We start from the raw sequence: 15,056 nt of genomic DNA, 5'->3' as shown, positions 1-15,056 counted from the left end.
TAAATTTTCACGTGATAAACCATTAAATCATGTTTTCTTATTGATTGGAATCTGTACCATTGTATGAAATCTAAATCTAATTTACCACATGTGACGTAGAGGTTGCTTCATTATTTGCTGCCACTGAGTTATACAAATGTTTCATTACATTTTTTTAGTACTGATATGGAAAAATGGCTTTTATTGAAGGGCAACTGACTCACCTAAGCTCCAATCTCTAGAATTTTACTGATAGTTTGAGCTTAAACCTCAAAGAGCACAAATAATGTGACAAAAATGTATATTTATGAATTGACTATCCTGGTAAACTAAACAATTAATAAAATAAATCTTAGTAACGGGATATGAAATCATGGCATCTCGAATACCATAGAAATATACATAGAAGTTAGACTGACTTTTAGATGTTTGTTTTTCTTCTAATGAAAGTAATGAAAGAATAATTTCTGTATCAACAATATTTTTCAGAGAATCAATGAAGTCAAAACAATGCAAAACCCCAGAGAATGTGGAGCCAGAACAAAACAGCGAGGAGGAAATTATTGCTGAAGGTAAAAGTGAAGAAGAAGCGGCTGTGGTTATCCAAAGTCACAAAGAAAGGAAGGAAATGAATGAGCCCCATCAGAGTAATGGGGCAGTCACGGCACCGGAGGCTGAAGATACTGTGGATTTGGATACAGGTCCTAATAACAACGATGATACCGAAAAGGATTCTAGAGAAGACCAAGCTGCCACAGTAATCCAGAGCAACTATCGTGGCCATAGAGATAGAAAGAAACTTAAAGAGAGAAGTGGCCATGAAATAAATCCAACCAAAACAGACTCAAATAATCCAACCGAGGAGTTAATACAGGCAAATGGAATTCAAGGCTCAAATAATCCAACCGAAGAATTAATACAGGCAAATGGAATTCAAGAGGGTCAACAAGCAACCAATGGGAAATCACCTGAACCAGAAACAACCTTGCCGTCAAATCAAGAGGATGTAGTAAAGCAAAACGAGAAAGTTGATTCTCCAGCAGAAGACAATGAAGAGGAAGCCGTGCCAAGCACTTCGGAAAATGACCAACATGAAGAACTCCTAGAGGATACAGACCGGGATAAAGCAGCTGTGGTAATACAAAGTAATTATCGAGGGCACAAAGAGAGAGATAAGCTAAGGAAAGAAGGCAAAATCCCAGCAAAAAAGGGTAAAGATGAAAAAACCAACATAAAAGAGAAAAATAGTGAAAATGAAACACTGAGTGTGCTCAAGGAAATTGAAGATTTGGCTGCTTTTACCGAAGAGGTAGGGGAAAACTTTTGACGTAACTTTGGTCAAATGAATGCTTTCATTTCAAAATTTTAAAACATTGTTTTTTTTTAAAAAAATTCAGGGTGAATTTTTGTTTGAATGTGAATTGTGTAGAGAAGTTAAATAAATCTTTTTTTCATAAAAGCATCAATTATTAGGATACCTGATGAGCCCCAAGAAAGGCGAAACCGGTCTGTAGTTGGGAATCTGATCAGCTATTGTCCTGGCTTCTGCTTCAAACCCAGTGGGTGAGCTGTAGCCTATAGGATAAACCCATGAGTTTGGAATTCATTCCCAGAATTCCTTTTGTTTGTTCAAAAAAGAAAAAAAATCTTCCCCACAGTGTATCTTAAAGGGCATGTCAACCCTAAAAATAATTTTTGCCTAAAAAGAGAAATCAGAATTCCAATATCAATTTATTAAAAATGATTACTGCTTTAAAAGTTATGTGTAAATGTAATTGCTATAGAAAGCAGCATCTGCTGAACTCCTGGTTGTTACGTTTTAAACAATGTTGCAAAGGTCAGTCTCCTCCAGCGAGTCAGGTCTGTCAGGCTGCTGCCTTGTGTTACACTGTTTTAATTCCAGAGCCCCCAGGGCAGGGGATAGAAAGGAACAGACAGACACTATTGATGAGTGAATCCGTCCTGCTTTGTGGCGCAGAAAAATTCACGAAACGGAGAAAACTTTGTGAAACGTGTGCGTCGGAATATGTTTTTGTTGTGCACAACATTTTTTGATGCAACCTCGCCTATTCTTAAGCAACTGCACCCATTTTTACACAACCGCGACTATTTTAATGGGTTTTTTTTTTGCAGTGGAAACATTTTCATTGAAGTTTCACAAAACAATTCACCAATGGCGAAATGCGCAAATTCGCTGTGAATCCATGCCTGGCAAAAAGTTCGCTCATCACTAGCAAACACTACTAGTGATAAGCGAATTTTGTGGCCAGACATGGATTCGCAGCGAATTTGCGCATTTCGCCATTGGCGAATTGTTTTGTGAAACTTGAAAATTCGTCGCGGAAAAAATTTGTTGCACGGAAATTGTTTTGTTGTGCGTCAAATTGGGTCAAAAAAGGGCGGGGTCATGCCAAAAATTTGCTCGCAAATTTTATGGCGAAACGGGACAGATTCGCTAATCACTAAACACTACTTGTAATAGCAATTATATATACAAATAACTCTAAAACCATTACAAACTTGTAATGAATGTATATTGCAAAGCTGCTTGTTATTAGGATTTCTTTTATTAGGCAAAAATTACATTTTTGGGTTGACTTGTCCTTTAACTATTTTTCTATTAGTCTGTAATAATATGACAATGGATGATATCTAAGCCATGCTAATTCCTATTCAATCCTATTAAGTTTTGTTCAATGGCTTTTGATTAGATTTTAGGCACAATATCGGCACGGTACAGGGGCCACCTCTGGTTTGAAATGAGTGTTGAAATATCTTTACAGTCTCTCATTTTTATTTTCTACAATGGACCCTACTAACTCAGGGAGGCTTATTTAAAGGAACAGTAACATCAAAAAATTAAAGTGTTTTAAAGTAATTAAAATATAATGTGCTGTTGCTCTGCAAAAAAATGGTGTTTTTGCAACAGAAAAGCTACTATATAAATAAGCTGCTGTGTAGCCATGGGGGCAGCCATTCAAGCTGGAAAAAAGGAGAAAAGGCACAGGTAACATAGCAGATAACTAGTAGATAAGCCCCATATAATGGGGGTTTATCTGTTATCTGCTAAGTAACCTGTGCCTTTTCTCCTTTGAATGGCTGCCCCCATGGCTACACAGCAGCTTACTTATATAAACTATAGTAGTCTTTCTGAGGCAAACACACCAGTTGTACCAGTGCAGGGCAGCATTACATTATATAGTTATTACTATATATACTATATATATATTACTATACACTTTCATCTTTTGGTGTTACTGTTCCTTTAAAATGTGAATCTGTAAATTTTAGTGTTTTTTTCAATTCAAATAAACTTGAAATATAGCAACGTGAATGTTACATATTAAAGAGTTTGAAACTAAGAAAGATAGTTGAATACTGGTAAAAAAAAAATGAACTCTAATGCATTGAATGTGTATTCTATTCATCATTTTTAATGGGTCTATAAACTCTATAAACTCTTTAAAGGAGAAGGAAAGGCATTTTGGCATTTTACTGCCAATAGATTCACCACATTAGTGACACCTAGAACACTATATTTATTCTGCAGAAACCATTACCATACCTGAGTAAACAGCCCTAGAAGCTCCCTCTGTTTGTTTAAGATAGCAGCTGCCATTTTAGCTTGGTCTCCGTAGCTTCCCTGCTGCAGCTCTGGCTGCTGGCAGCTCAAATATAATATTTTAATGGGAGGGGGGAGTGAGTTTTATGAATCCTTATGGGAGGGGGAGCAGGAGAGAGGAGAGAACTGAGTAGACTCAAGCCCCAAAGCTGAAGGAACCCTAAGGGGCTGATTTACTAACCCACGAATCCGACCCGAATTGGAAAAGTTCCGACTTGAAAACGAACATTTTGCGACTTTTTCGTATGTTTTGCGATTTTTTCGGATTCTTTACGAATTTTTCGTTACCAATACGATTTTTGCGTAAAAACGCGAGTTTTTCGTATCCATTACGAAAGTTGCGTAAAATCTGGCGATTTTTCACCTTTTAAGTTTTAACGCTACGAAAAATGCGCAACTTTTCGCGTAAGTTTTAACGCTACGAAAAATGCGCAACTTTTTACGCAACTTTCGTAATGGATACGAAAAACTCGCGTTTTTACGCAAAAATCGTATTGGTAACGAAAAATTCGTAAAGAATCCGAAAAAATCGCAAAACATACGAAAAAATCGCAAAATACCGATCATTACGAAAAAAACGCAATCGGACTCATTTCGACCCGTTCGTGGGTAAGTAAATCAGCCCCCAAAAGTGAGGAAGTCTGTTACTGAAGAACATGTTCTCAAAAAAGGAGACAAGAAATCCTGTGTTTCTTTTGATAGAGGACTCTGTGAGTGCTTATGGCTGTATGTACATAGACCTTTCTGATAAAGCTTACTGAGTTTGTACATTTTTTTCTCCTTTTAAAGAAGAAAACTTTTAGAAAACTTGAAGTTTGCTTAGGGCATCTCCCATTGACTTCCACATGAATTTACAAGTTTTAAGATGCCAAAATTTCACATTTTTGGTGCTTCATAAATATTAAACACTTGAATTTCAGAAGCCCTAATTCAAATTCATGAGTTTTAGGGGCAAGATATTTTAATCACAGCAAAAATTTGAAAGTAAATGTTGATAAATCAGCCCCCTAGCGTGAAACCCCTGGATTTAGTCCCATGTTTAGTAGGGCAGTGTTACCCACTTTTTATTTTTAAAAAATTGCAACTAATAACTGCTCCTCAGCGACTAATTATATCCTTATAACTTGCATGTGTTGGTTGTGCGTTGTTCCTGCATTGTTACCTTGGTCTTTTCATCCCTAGATCTCAAAGTTATCTGAAAAGTACCTGATCCTGCAGCAAACGCTTAATGAAATGATCTTGTTAAACCTGCTAAAACCGGAAAATACAGCGACTTACATAAAGAAGAAAACAAACGAGTCTCAATCTTGTGAAAATGAAATAGGTAAGTGCCAACCCCCCCCCCCCCAGCTTAGGTTCCATCTCCCCACTTAGATGAAAAGCAAAATAACTGCGCATTAGTGATGAGCCAATTTTTTCACCAGGCATGGAATCGCATGACGCCATTGGCGAATTGTTTCGCGAAACAAATTTTTGTACAGAATTTTTTTTGTCACGCATCAAATTGGGTGTAGTCGCGTCAAAAAAGGCGTGGTCGCGTCAAAAAGCACAGGCGATAACAAAATAAACGCGGGCAACAACAAATATATGCGGGCAACAAAAAAAATCGCATGACAAATGCATTTTGCAAATCTTTCGCCGTTTTGCGAATTTTCTTGCCGTTTTGCGAATTTTATGGCGAAGCGGAACGGGACAGATTTGCTCATCACTACTGTATATGTTAGGGATGCACCAAATTCAGGATTCGGTAAAGGATTTGCCCAAGATATGGCCTTTTTCAGCAGGGTTTGGATTCGGCCGAATCCACGGTCCTGGCCAAACCAAAATCATGTGACTTTTTCTCACGTAAACGCGGAAGTTGAACATTTTTCCAAAATTTTCCGACATTTAACTAATACTAATACTATTTAACATATACTAATTAGGATTCAATTTGGTATTCGGTCGAATCCTTTACAAAGGATTTGGAGGTTCGGACGAATCCAAAAAAAGTGGATTCGGTGCATCCCTAGTAAGAAAAACACTTTCCAGAAATTATTTTTTTGTTTGTTTTCACTGTGGTTTATTATTGGAACTGAATGGTTTTGAGGCCCCCATAAATCTGTTGTGCAGGGTTGAAACTGGAAAGCATAAGATTGGTTACTGCGTCCCTCTGCCATCATATTGGGCTATTTCTGTAGAACGAATGCAAATAGTCCGTCCTGCTTCCATCATATCTCCTGTTTTGTTTGGGAAAACAAATTATCATGTTGGTAAATCTTTCCGTATTGCGCTCGCGCGGGGCTCCCGTGTCAGCCTATCTCTACCTGTATTTACAGGTTCATTTTGTGTTTTTGTGTCTCATCTGTCAGAATTCATTACTGGGAATGTTTTGATGCAGAAATTGCTGTTAGATGACAATGTTCCAGGGGATGAAATCAATCCACGGCGCTTTGTTTATCTGGGCTCTCGTGAAAGCAAATTGGGCGCTTACAGTATAAATAAGATATGTTTATTTAATCTGCACCGCGTGCCGCTCTCACACCTTCATAATATATTTACAGATAAAGGAAAGGAATAGGTGGCTTATAAATGAAAATGTGTAATCAGTGAATAATGATGTCTTTTGTCACATATCATTTATTAGAAGGGGCAAAGTGCAGAACATTGGTGCAATTCAGTTTTTTTTACCCACAATTCATGTGTTCTTTTCCCAGATTTCTGCTGGAAAAACATTTTCAGGGTAAAAAATGTCGGTGCACGATTTTGCAGCTGCACCTAGGGATACCACCCGGCCAGTATTTAAACCTCCCAGCCAGTAAATCACCAGCTAGGGCCGGAATTACACATGTAAAGATTTGTTATACCCTGCAAATCCCTCCCTTCTCTGAGCCTCTCTGCTAAAGGATTGCTCCTTATAAGCACTGCTCATTTCCCCATCCACTCCGCCAATTCCCTGTCCGCTCCGCCTATTTCATCACCCTGTGACATAATTGTCCCAGTTCAAGATACACCCCCACCTACTCCCCCAACCCAAAGGCCAGTATTACAAGAAAACAAGGGTGCCAACCCTGACCTGCACTTGATACAAACTGAAGGTGGTTATTTACAAAGCAGTGCACAGCATGCAAAGTGCAAAAAACAAGGCAGCAGTACAGCGCATAAATACAGTGCTTTATTGGAGAGGGGGAGGGGGCATGTAGGCATTCCCCCTCCTGCCAATTTTCTACCCCCTAACTTGCTGTCATTTAGACACACAAACTGGGGAGCAGCAGGAGGCACAGCGCACATTGGGGCCCTGCTCTAATACCCTAAGGCAGGCAGTAAAGACAGGAATTGTACTCTGATGCTGCGCTCTGCTCTTTGCACAGCTTACCCCATGTGCTTCCTAAATGAGCATACATATATAAATATATATATATAGTAAATGACCCCTATTGAGTATATTTGCATACTTGGTAATTGCATGTAATTCACCATGCAAGAGCACAATTTGCAAAGAGAACCCTTTCTCACATTGATCGCTCATAGGTGGGAGAAGCAAGGATCATTCAGCACAACTGCATAGTGTTTGCTCCTATATTTCTGGCTAAAGGTTCAGCCTAATTTAGTAGATGTGGCAACAAGGAAAGTGAGTATTAATTAAATGAATAGGAAAAAGGAAGGAAAGTGAGTATTAATTAAATGAATACCAGGCACCTATACTTTAAAATATAAGGATATCATTTCATGTATACAAGCACCTCACCTGTTGCATTATTATTATTCTGCAGCACTTCCCAAAGATTGTAATCATTCACTGCCCTAATGCAGCTTACAATGTAAGGTCCCCAGACTGGGCCAATGGGGCACTGGGAGAAATCCCAACCAACCCAGGGCCGCTGCCTGTCGGGGATCGAGGCTCCCTGTAATTACTTTGCTACGGCTGCAAGAGGGCTGGAGGGAGGAGTTACTGAGTGGGATTTGGGGGGGAGTTTGTAACAGGGGAGTTTGTGACGGGTGAGTTTGAGTCTAACACTGAAGGTCCCTATCACCTACACTCACACTATGGCCAGAACATACTCCTTGTAGATAATGCCCTGTCTGGAATTCTACCAAGCACTGGATGGCTGTATTATTAACCACTGGGCCACAATGCTGCCCAACATTCCTTTATATGGTCATAGGCCTTCTCAGTCCCTTTATTATTATTATTATTGAGACAGCTAGGGGGAGATTGTGACACCATGAGAGGGCTATGGTAGGGTTGTGGCAAGATGCAAGATGATACTACATGGGATACTCGAGGTAGAAGAGGACTATGGTGTAGGTTCAGTTCTTCATCACTGCATTATAGAGAAGTGTATTGCAGATATCCACACAATCAAATCTTATTAGGGTTCCTTAATATCACATATAATAAACATTTGCTTACTAGTTCATTTCTGTTCCTTTTCCTGGGAAAAATTGTATTTGTGAACTTCGCCTTCAGCTGAGGCAGCAAATATAATGTATTCTCCCGACGTCTCCTCGAGGCGAGGTTTCAAGTGGTTTTGTTGCTCTTTCAGCACATCCATTGTGACAGCAAATTGCACTGAACTCTCAGGCAGACACAGCGGAATTTCCTCCCATATCTGCAGCCCAATACATTACAAAACACATTATGGATTTAATAAGCATAAGCACGGGGGTCTCTCCCAATGTTATGTGTTATAAAAACAAAGTAAATGAATAACTGCTGTGCATCAAAGAAAGGGGTGCTCATGGAACAAATTTACTTTAAAAGCTTACAGTGGGTAATGTCATTTTAGAGCAGCTCTTTAATTTAACCCCCGGTTTGAATCACTACGATATGACTGACATGACTGTAGTATTATAGATTTGTATATATTATAGATTTTTGTAATATTATATTTAATATATTAAATATTGGAAATGGAAATATTAAATTCATTTCCATTTATCAAAAAATCAGTACAGGTACAAGCTCTGTTATCCAGAGACCCGTTATCCAGAAAGCTCTGAATTACAGGAAGCCATAATCTCCCATAGACTCCATTATAACCAAATAATTCCAATTTTTCACTGTAATAATAAAACAGTACCTTGTACTTGATCCCAATCCCTATTGGATTTATTAAATGTTTAAATGATTTTTTAGCAGACTTAAGTTATGGGGACCCAATTTCCAGAAAGATCCCTTATCTGTAGGGGCACTGCTGCCATATCACCTGGCAGCACCCTGCTAGTTAGCAGGGGCAGTAAAAAGCAACTCCCGGTAACTTTAAGAGCTGAATTTCTGTTTTTTACCCCAGAAATTCAGCTCTTCTAGTGCAAGGAAGTGCAATTGCACTAGCGATGGGCCCCACCCCAGACCCCTGTAAAGGTAAGCGCAGGGGGGCCAAGGGGCCATAGCATTAGAGCCAGAAACGCCGTTGCTTATCGGGAAAACCCCAGGTCCTGTGCATTCTGGATAACAGGTCCCATACCTGTATACTGTATGTGTATTAATGAGACCATAAATGTGCTGTTTATCCATTTACAAGACTGACAGTTGTGTTTTAGATCACAAGAACATTATCACCATTTATTGATGTACCAATTTAATGCCTTTATACACTTACTCAATGTTAAAAACTATAAATGTGTTTTTTAATAACTTGATTCTTAACAAAATGTCAGTGCTGTGACCCCTATCCCACCAGCTTTGCAGGCTCCCTTAGACCTGAATCAGTGTATTCGGTGTATTGAGGCTCTGCGCTGGCTATAGACTTAGGGGGCTCATCAGCCCGAGGTCTTTTTACCCTGTGGCAGAAATCATTTAAGAAAAAATCAGCACTAAATTGAATCTGTACAGGTTGGTGAAAAAAATTTACAGTACTGATAAGGCAAAAAGCAATATAAAAGATAATTCTACCTGAATTTATCTAGAACCCATGGTTCTTTGTGGGATAGCTTATATAATATTTTATTCTACCTGTTCTGTATACACAGTGCTGTATGGGATCCATTATCTGGTAACCCATTATCCAGAAAGCTTATCCCAAATAACATATAATTAATCCTTATTGAAAGCAAAACAATCCTATTGGGTTTATTTAAGGTTGAAATGATTTTTAGCAAACAAAGTATAGAGATCCAAATTAGGGAAAGATCCAGAAAATCCAGAAAACTCCAGGTCCCAAGCTTTCTGGATACAAGGTCCCATTCCTGTATCTGAATTCCCATGTTATCTTGCAATTGAAGTCCATGTTTATTTTCAAAAACCACTGATTTGGATTTTCCATCCCCCCCATCATCAGACTGGCCCCTCATGGTCTCACACTGGAACTATGACTGGAGAATGGATTGATGTGTTTTCAAAGCCACAGCTGGGTCTGCAGGGCTTAATTTTTTTATACTTTTCCACTGCTGAAAAAAAACAGAACTTTAAGAGGATTAGAAGAACATTTGGATAAGTAAAAAAAAAAGAAATTGAAAAGGAGCTTGTCAAGTTTGTTCTTTCCCGTCTCCTTGTGGAGGTGTAAAATCCCTGCTCAGTAATTATACACTCTTCCCCTCTGTAATCATCTGAATCATCTAAGGAATGACTGGATGAATCAGCAATACCATTAGAAAGTTATTTCACTCATCAAGGTCATTGTATGTAATGCTTTATATATGTGTGTGTGTGTGTGTGTGTGTGTGTATATATATATATATATGTTCAAATTTTAATTTTGTATTTATATATTCTAAAAGAGGGAGTTGTTTTAGAATTATCAATAAATACGGTATGCATTTGCGTGTTAATATACAGCACAGTATGTGTGTGCCAAATTGGAATTGGTGCTTTACATTTTTGTGCAACGTTGGAATTCGTTGCCTTTACCGCTCTCTAACCTGAAATGCTTTGTGGTTGTGACAGTTGCAACAATGTCCAGAAAATAGAATGCAGATTATATATCTTTGTTTTCAGTTAATCTTAGTCAATCATACTGGTGGTTGCTAGGCTACTTTGGGCATTTTAAGTACATTCTTAGTAGCCCAAAGTATATAGTGTCAAAGCACCCAAAGTATTTTGGATATTATAAAATGAGCTGCCTGAAATGCCTGGAAGGGTAGGGGCATACAGTAGCCGGGTGTGCCATTATCCCCAATGTGACACATGTATAATTGAGGCACTTGCATAGCCAGTTTGATGAAATGTAGCAATGCTATTACCACAAGTGGCTAGTGGTCCAGTTAAAGGTGGGTGTGTCCCTGAGCACCTTTGCAGCTGACATTCATTTTCTATTTTTAAAGGGGAACTCTGGCTTCCAAACCAAAATGTGTTAAAGACCTCCGCACAACACAAAAACTGCTAATATACCTATCAATGTAATCTGTTCCTTCATAAAGTATGAATAAATAACATTTGTATATGCTGAAATCCAGCTGCAAAACAGTTCATCCCTTTCTGCATCATTTGAAATCCTGGCAGGGGAGGAGGGACTAAAACGTTTCCACAGCTTACAGACAGCATGCAGGAACTACATACAGGGCCGGATTTCTACTTGGGGCGCCCCAAGGCCGCCCCCATTCGGCGCCCCCCCACCCCCGCCGCGTAAACGCGAATGCGCATGCGCCTAACTTGCGCATGCGCGAACAACCCCTATCGCTAATGCGCATGCGCAAGCGCCTAACTTAGAACTCCCATACGGAGCAGTGGGGAGATGTCCCCATTGCTCCGTATGGGAGCAAAATGTTAACATTTGCTTGCGGCGGGGCGGCATGCCGCCCCTGTGTATTTGCCGCCCTAGGCCCGGGCCTTTGTGGCCTCGCCACAAATCCGGGCCTGACTACATAACCCACAATGCATTGCACTTTTCTTACTGACATCACATGTGCAGGGAATTGTGGGATTGGGAGGATGCAGGCTGAAGGCAGGCTGAGGACAGGTGACTACTGTTATATTTTATTTAAATCTCAAAATAGTCAGCCAGATCAGCAGGGGAACAGGGGGCCGGGCTTAGGGAACTGTTCCAAACCATATTATTATATTAGAAATCATGAAAAGGCTGCATATTTTTTAATTGAGGTATATTGCAAAGTTGCTTGAAATTATGTTTTCTTTTCAAAAAGCTTCAGTTGTGTTTGGGTGGAGTTCCCCTTTAATAGTTTCTGAGATATTTACCAGACTTCTGGCAAAGTATCAGTGAACTTCACTGCAAATAATGCATAGGTGCTTAGGGTCGCTGCCACTCAGAAAGGCTGCTATGAGCTGTCTAAAACTGATAACGTCTCAATAACCACTAAACATTAAAATTACACTCATGTCAATGTAGTCAGAGAAGCACTTTGAGTTTACAAATCATTCTTTGAATTTATAACCCCTTTAAAGAATACTCGATTAGTTGAATTTAGTGACTGCTTTTCATACCATATAATAACCTATAACTGCTGATGTTCATAGATCTCTAACCCATAGTAGGCATAATAAGCAAGACATAACTCTGCAGAGAAATACATGGAACTTTTCAAGTATAATCATTTTATAGCTTTCATCTTCTTATTAAAATGCCAGTTTCTGTATAGGAGGTCCTTTCTCAGCAGGCAGTTAGCAAGATAATTGTTACTGCCTTCATTCCCAAACACTCCCACCCATAATTGCTCTGGCATTGCATCGCCTATCTGAAGATTTGCCACCATATTAAATAAAAAAACAACCTTGTGTAGTCCTTGTGTAGTGATGAGCGAATCCTTTCATGGGATTCGCAGCGAATTTCCGCATTTCGCCATTGCACGACAAATGCATTTCGTTAATTTTTCGCCGTTTTGCAAATTTTATGGCGAAGCGAAACTGGACAGATTTGCTCATCACTATCCATGTGTTGATACATGACGGGAGCCTTCTGCTTGGCTAAGGGAGGGCACTGGGGGAAGCTGCTACAAGCCCAGACTTTGTAGCAACTGGAACCCCTCCTACCTGTATCCAGCCATTTATTATCTAAGAACCCCTAACACCATCTATTGGCCTCGGTGGAACTTTAAATTATACATATTTATGGCCAGTCTTTAAAAGCCCCGGCAGATGAAACAGCAGGCATTTTTAACTGAAATATTCTGAAATTATGCAGAATTAAAAGCCCACTAATTGCTTTTATGTGTAAATGCATATAAAGCATTTTCATTTACTTTCTTAACAGCCTTTAAATGAATGCCCTTATTCCTATATAAACTAGAGAGCCATTTTCTCAGCAGACATGGCAGTATATTCTCACCATGTTAAATATGTTTGTGTTTCTCTCTGTTCATGTTCAGTTATAACGAAACAAGTAGACGATGTCAAGCCGCAGAGGGTCCCAAGAAGACAGAAGCCAAAGACCCTGAACAGTTCAGATGAGGCTACCTACTACAGTCTATTACATGTAAGCTAATTACTGCTCTATCAACGCTCACAATAAGAATACTTAATAAAACTACAATAAATATGGAGCATTTATCCAAATCCCATTAAAGAAACACTGTATTTAGGTTATGCAAGGGCACCTACGTTGGGAGGCATGAATTATAGAACTGATATGGGGGCTCGATAAATCTTTAGTAGCATTTTCATCATGTGTAAGGGCCATGAATGTTTTTATTTTCTTAAGAATTTGATTTTACAACAGGACAGTAACACCAGGACTATTGTTTATATTGCTTTTTGTTATGTTGTTTATATTGCTTTATGATTTCATTGGACTGCTCTAGATCTATAAATTGATTTCTATATATTTACACATGAAAGGAGTTTCGTTTGTTTGATCAGTGTTGAAAAAATATTTGTATTGTATCAAAGTGAAGATCATTTTTAGCTAATACTAGTTCCACATGGATTCAATCATCTTAAAATAATTGTTGTATCTCTAAGGAAACATTTTATCTCTTGTACCGAAGGCTGCAAGTGTTTATCAACATATAATCATGTTGGTTGCAGAATGGCGTTGCCATGGCCAGAGGGGCTGCTGTAAGATGCCATAGACAGTCACTATTTATTGGGCTGGTGGGGGCTGTTTCGGCCTCTGTGTACTTGAAATGCCAGGGCCTATTTTGCATCCCAGTCCAGACCTGCATATACCATTACACAATAGATCACATTGATCTCATGTTCAGATAAAATGAAACAGGTATAGGATCCGTTATCTGGAAACCCGTTATCCAGAAACTTCCAATGGAAAGTTCTGATGGAAAGCCCATTAAATATGATTTCCTTTTTCTCTGTAAAAATAAAACAGTACCTTGTACTTGATCCCAACTAAGATTTAATTACCCCTTATTGGGGGCAGAACAGCCCTATTGGGTTTATTTCATGGTTAAATGATTCCCTTTTCTCTGTAATAATAAAACAGTACCTGTACTTGATCCCAACTAAGATATAATTACCCCTTATTGGGGGCAGAACAGCCCTATTGGGTTTATTTAATGGTTAAATGATTCCCTTTTCTCTGTAATAATAAAACAGGACCTGTACTTGATCCCAACTAAGATATAATTACCCCTTATTGGGGCAGAACAGCCCTATTGGGTTTATTTAATGGTTAAATGATTCCCTTTTCTCTGTAATAATAAAACAGTACCTTGTACTTGATCCCAACTAAGATATAATTACCCCTTATTGGGGGCAGAACAGCCCTATTGGGTTTATTTAATGGTTAAATGATTCCCTTTTCTCTGTAATAATAAAACAGTACCTGTACTTGATCCCAACTAAGATATAATTACCCCTTATTGGGGCAGAACAGCCCTATTGGGTTTATTTAATGGATAAATGATTCCCTTTTCTCTGTAATAATAAAACAGTACCTGTACTTGATCCCAACTAAGATATAATTACCCCTTATTGGGGCAGAACAGCCCTATTGGGTTTATTTAATGGTTAAATGATTCCCTTTTCTCTGTAATAATAAAACAGTACCTGTACTTGATCCCAACTAAGATATAATTACCCCTTATTGGGGGCAGAACAGCCCTATTGGGTTTATTTAATGGTTAAATGATTCCCTTTTCTCTGTAATAATAAAACAGTACCTGTACTTGATCCCAACTAAGATATAATTACCCCTTATTGGGGGCAGAACAGTCCTATTGGGTTTATTTAATGGTTAAATGATTCCCTTTTCTCTGTAATAATAAAACAGTACCTGTACTTGATCCCAACTAAGATATACTTAAACATTATTGGACATAAAACAATCCTATGTATGAAACCCACTTATTGTACAGCACTGTGGAATATGTTGGCGTTTTATAAATAAATGTTAATAATAATAATATTATTGGGTTTATTTAATGTTTAAATTATTTTTTAGTAAACTTAGAGCATTGAGATCCAAACTACAGAAAGATCCCTTATCCGGAAGACCCCATGTCCCGAGCATTCTGGATAACAGATCCCATACCTGTACTATCAACTACAATTGCATTCCACGTCTACATGCATATGTCAACATTTAATTCCTTTTAAACACTTTTATTCTTGTAACCATGTCTCTGC

General features: G+C 38.6%; 1 protein-coding gene across 1 annotated transcript in view; it reads left to right on the top strand.

The window, feature by feature from the left end:
- myo3a (myosin IIIA) overlaps positions 1–15,056 on the top strand; it is a 95,676-nt gene that overhangs the window by 73,142 nt on the left and 7,478 nt on the right. Inside the window, exons 29-31 of the mRNA XM_031904487.1 lie at positions 469–1,288; positions 4,784–4,925; positions 12,842–12,948. Coding sequence (XP_031760347.1) covers positions 469–1,288; positions 4,784–4,925; positions 12,842–12,948 — 1,069 coding nt within the window. The remainder of the gene's footprint in view (positions 1–468; positions 1,289–4,783; positions 4,926–12,841; positions 12,949–15,056) is intronic.

This window comes from Xenopus tropicalis, chromosome 6 (genome assembly GCF_000004195.4).
Source record: "Xenopus tropicalis strain Nigerian chromosome 6, UCB_Xtro_10.0, whole genome shotgun sequence".
NCBI lineage: Eukaryota > Metazoa > Chordata > Amphibia > Anura > Pipidae > Xenopus > Xenopus tropicalis.
This window is presented reverse-complemented; position numbering and strand designations above follow the sequence as displayed.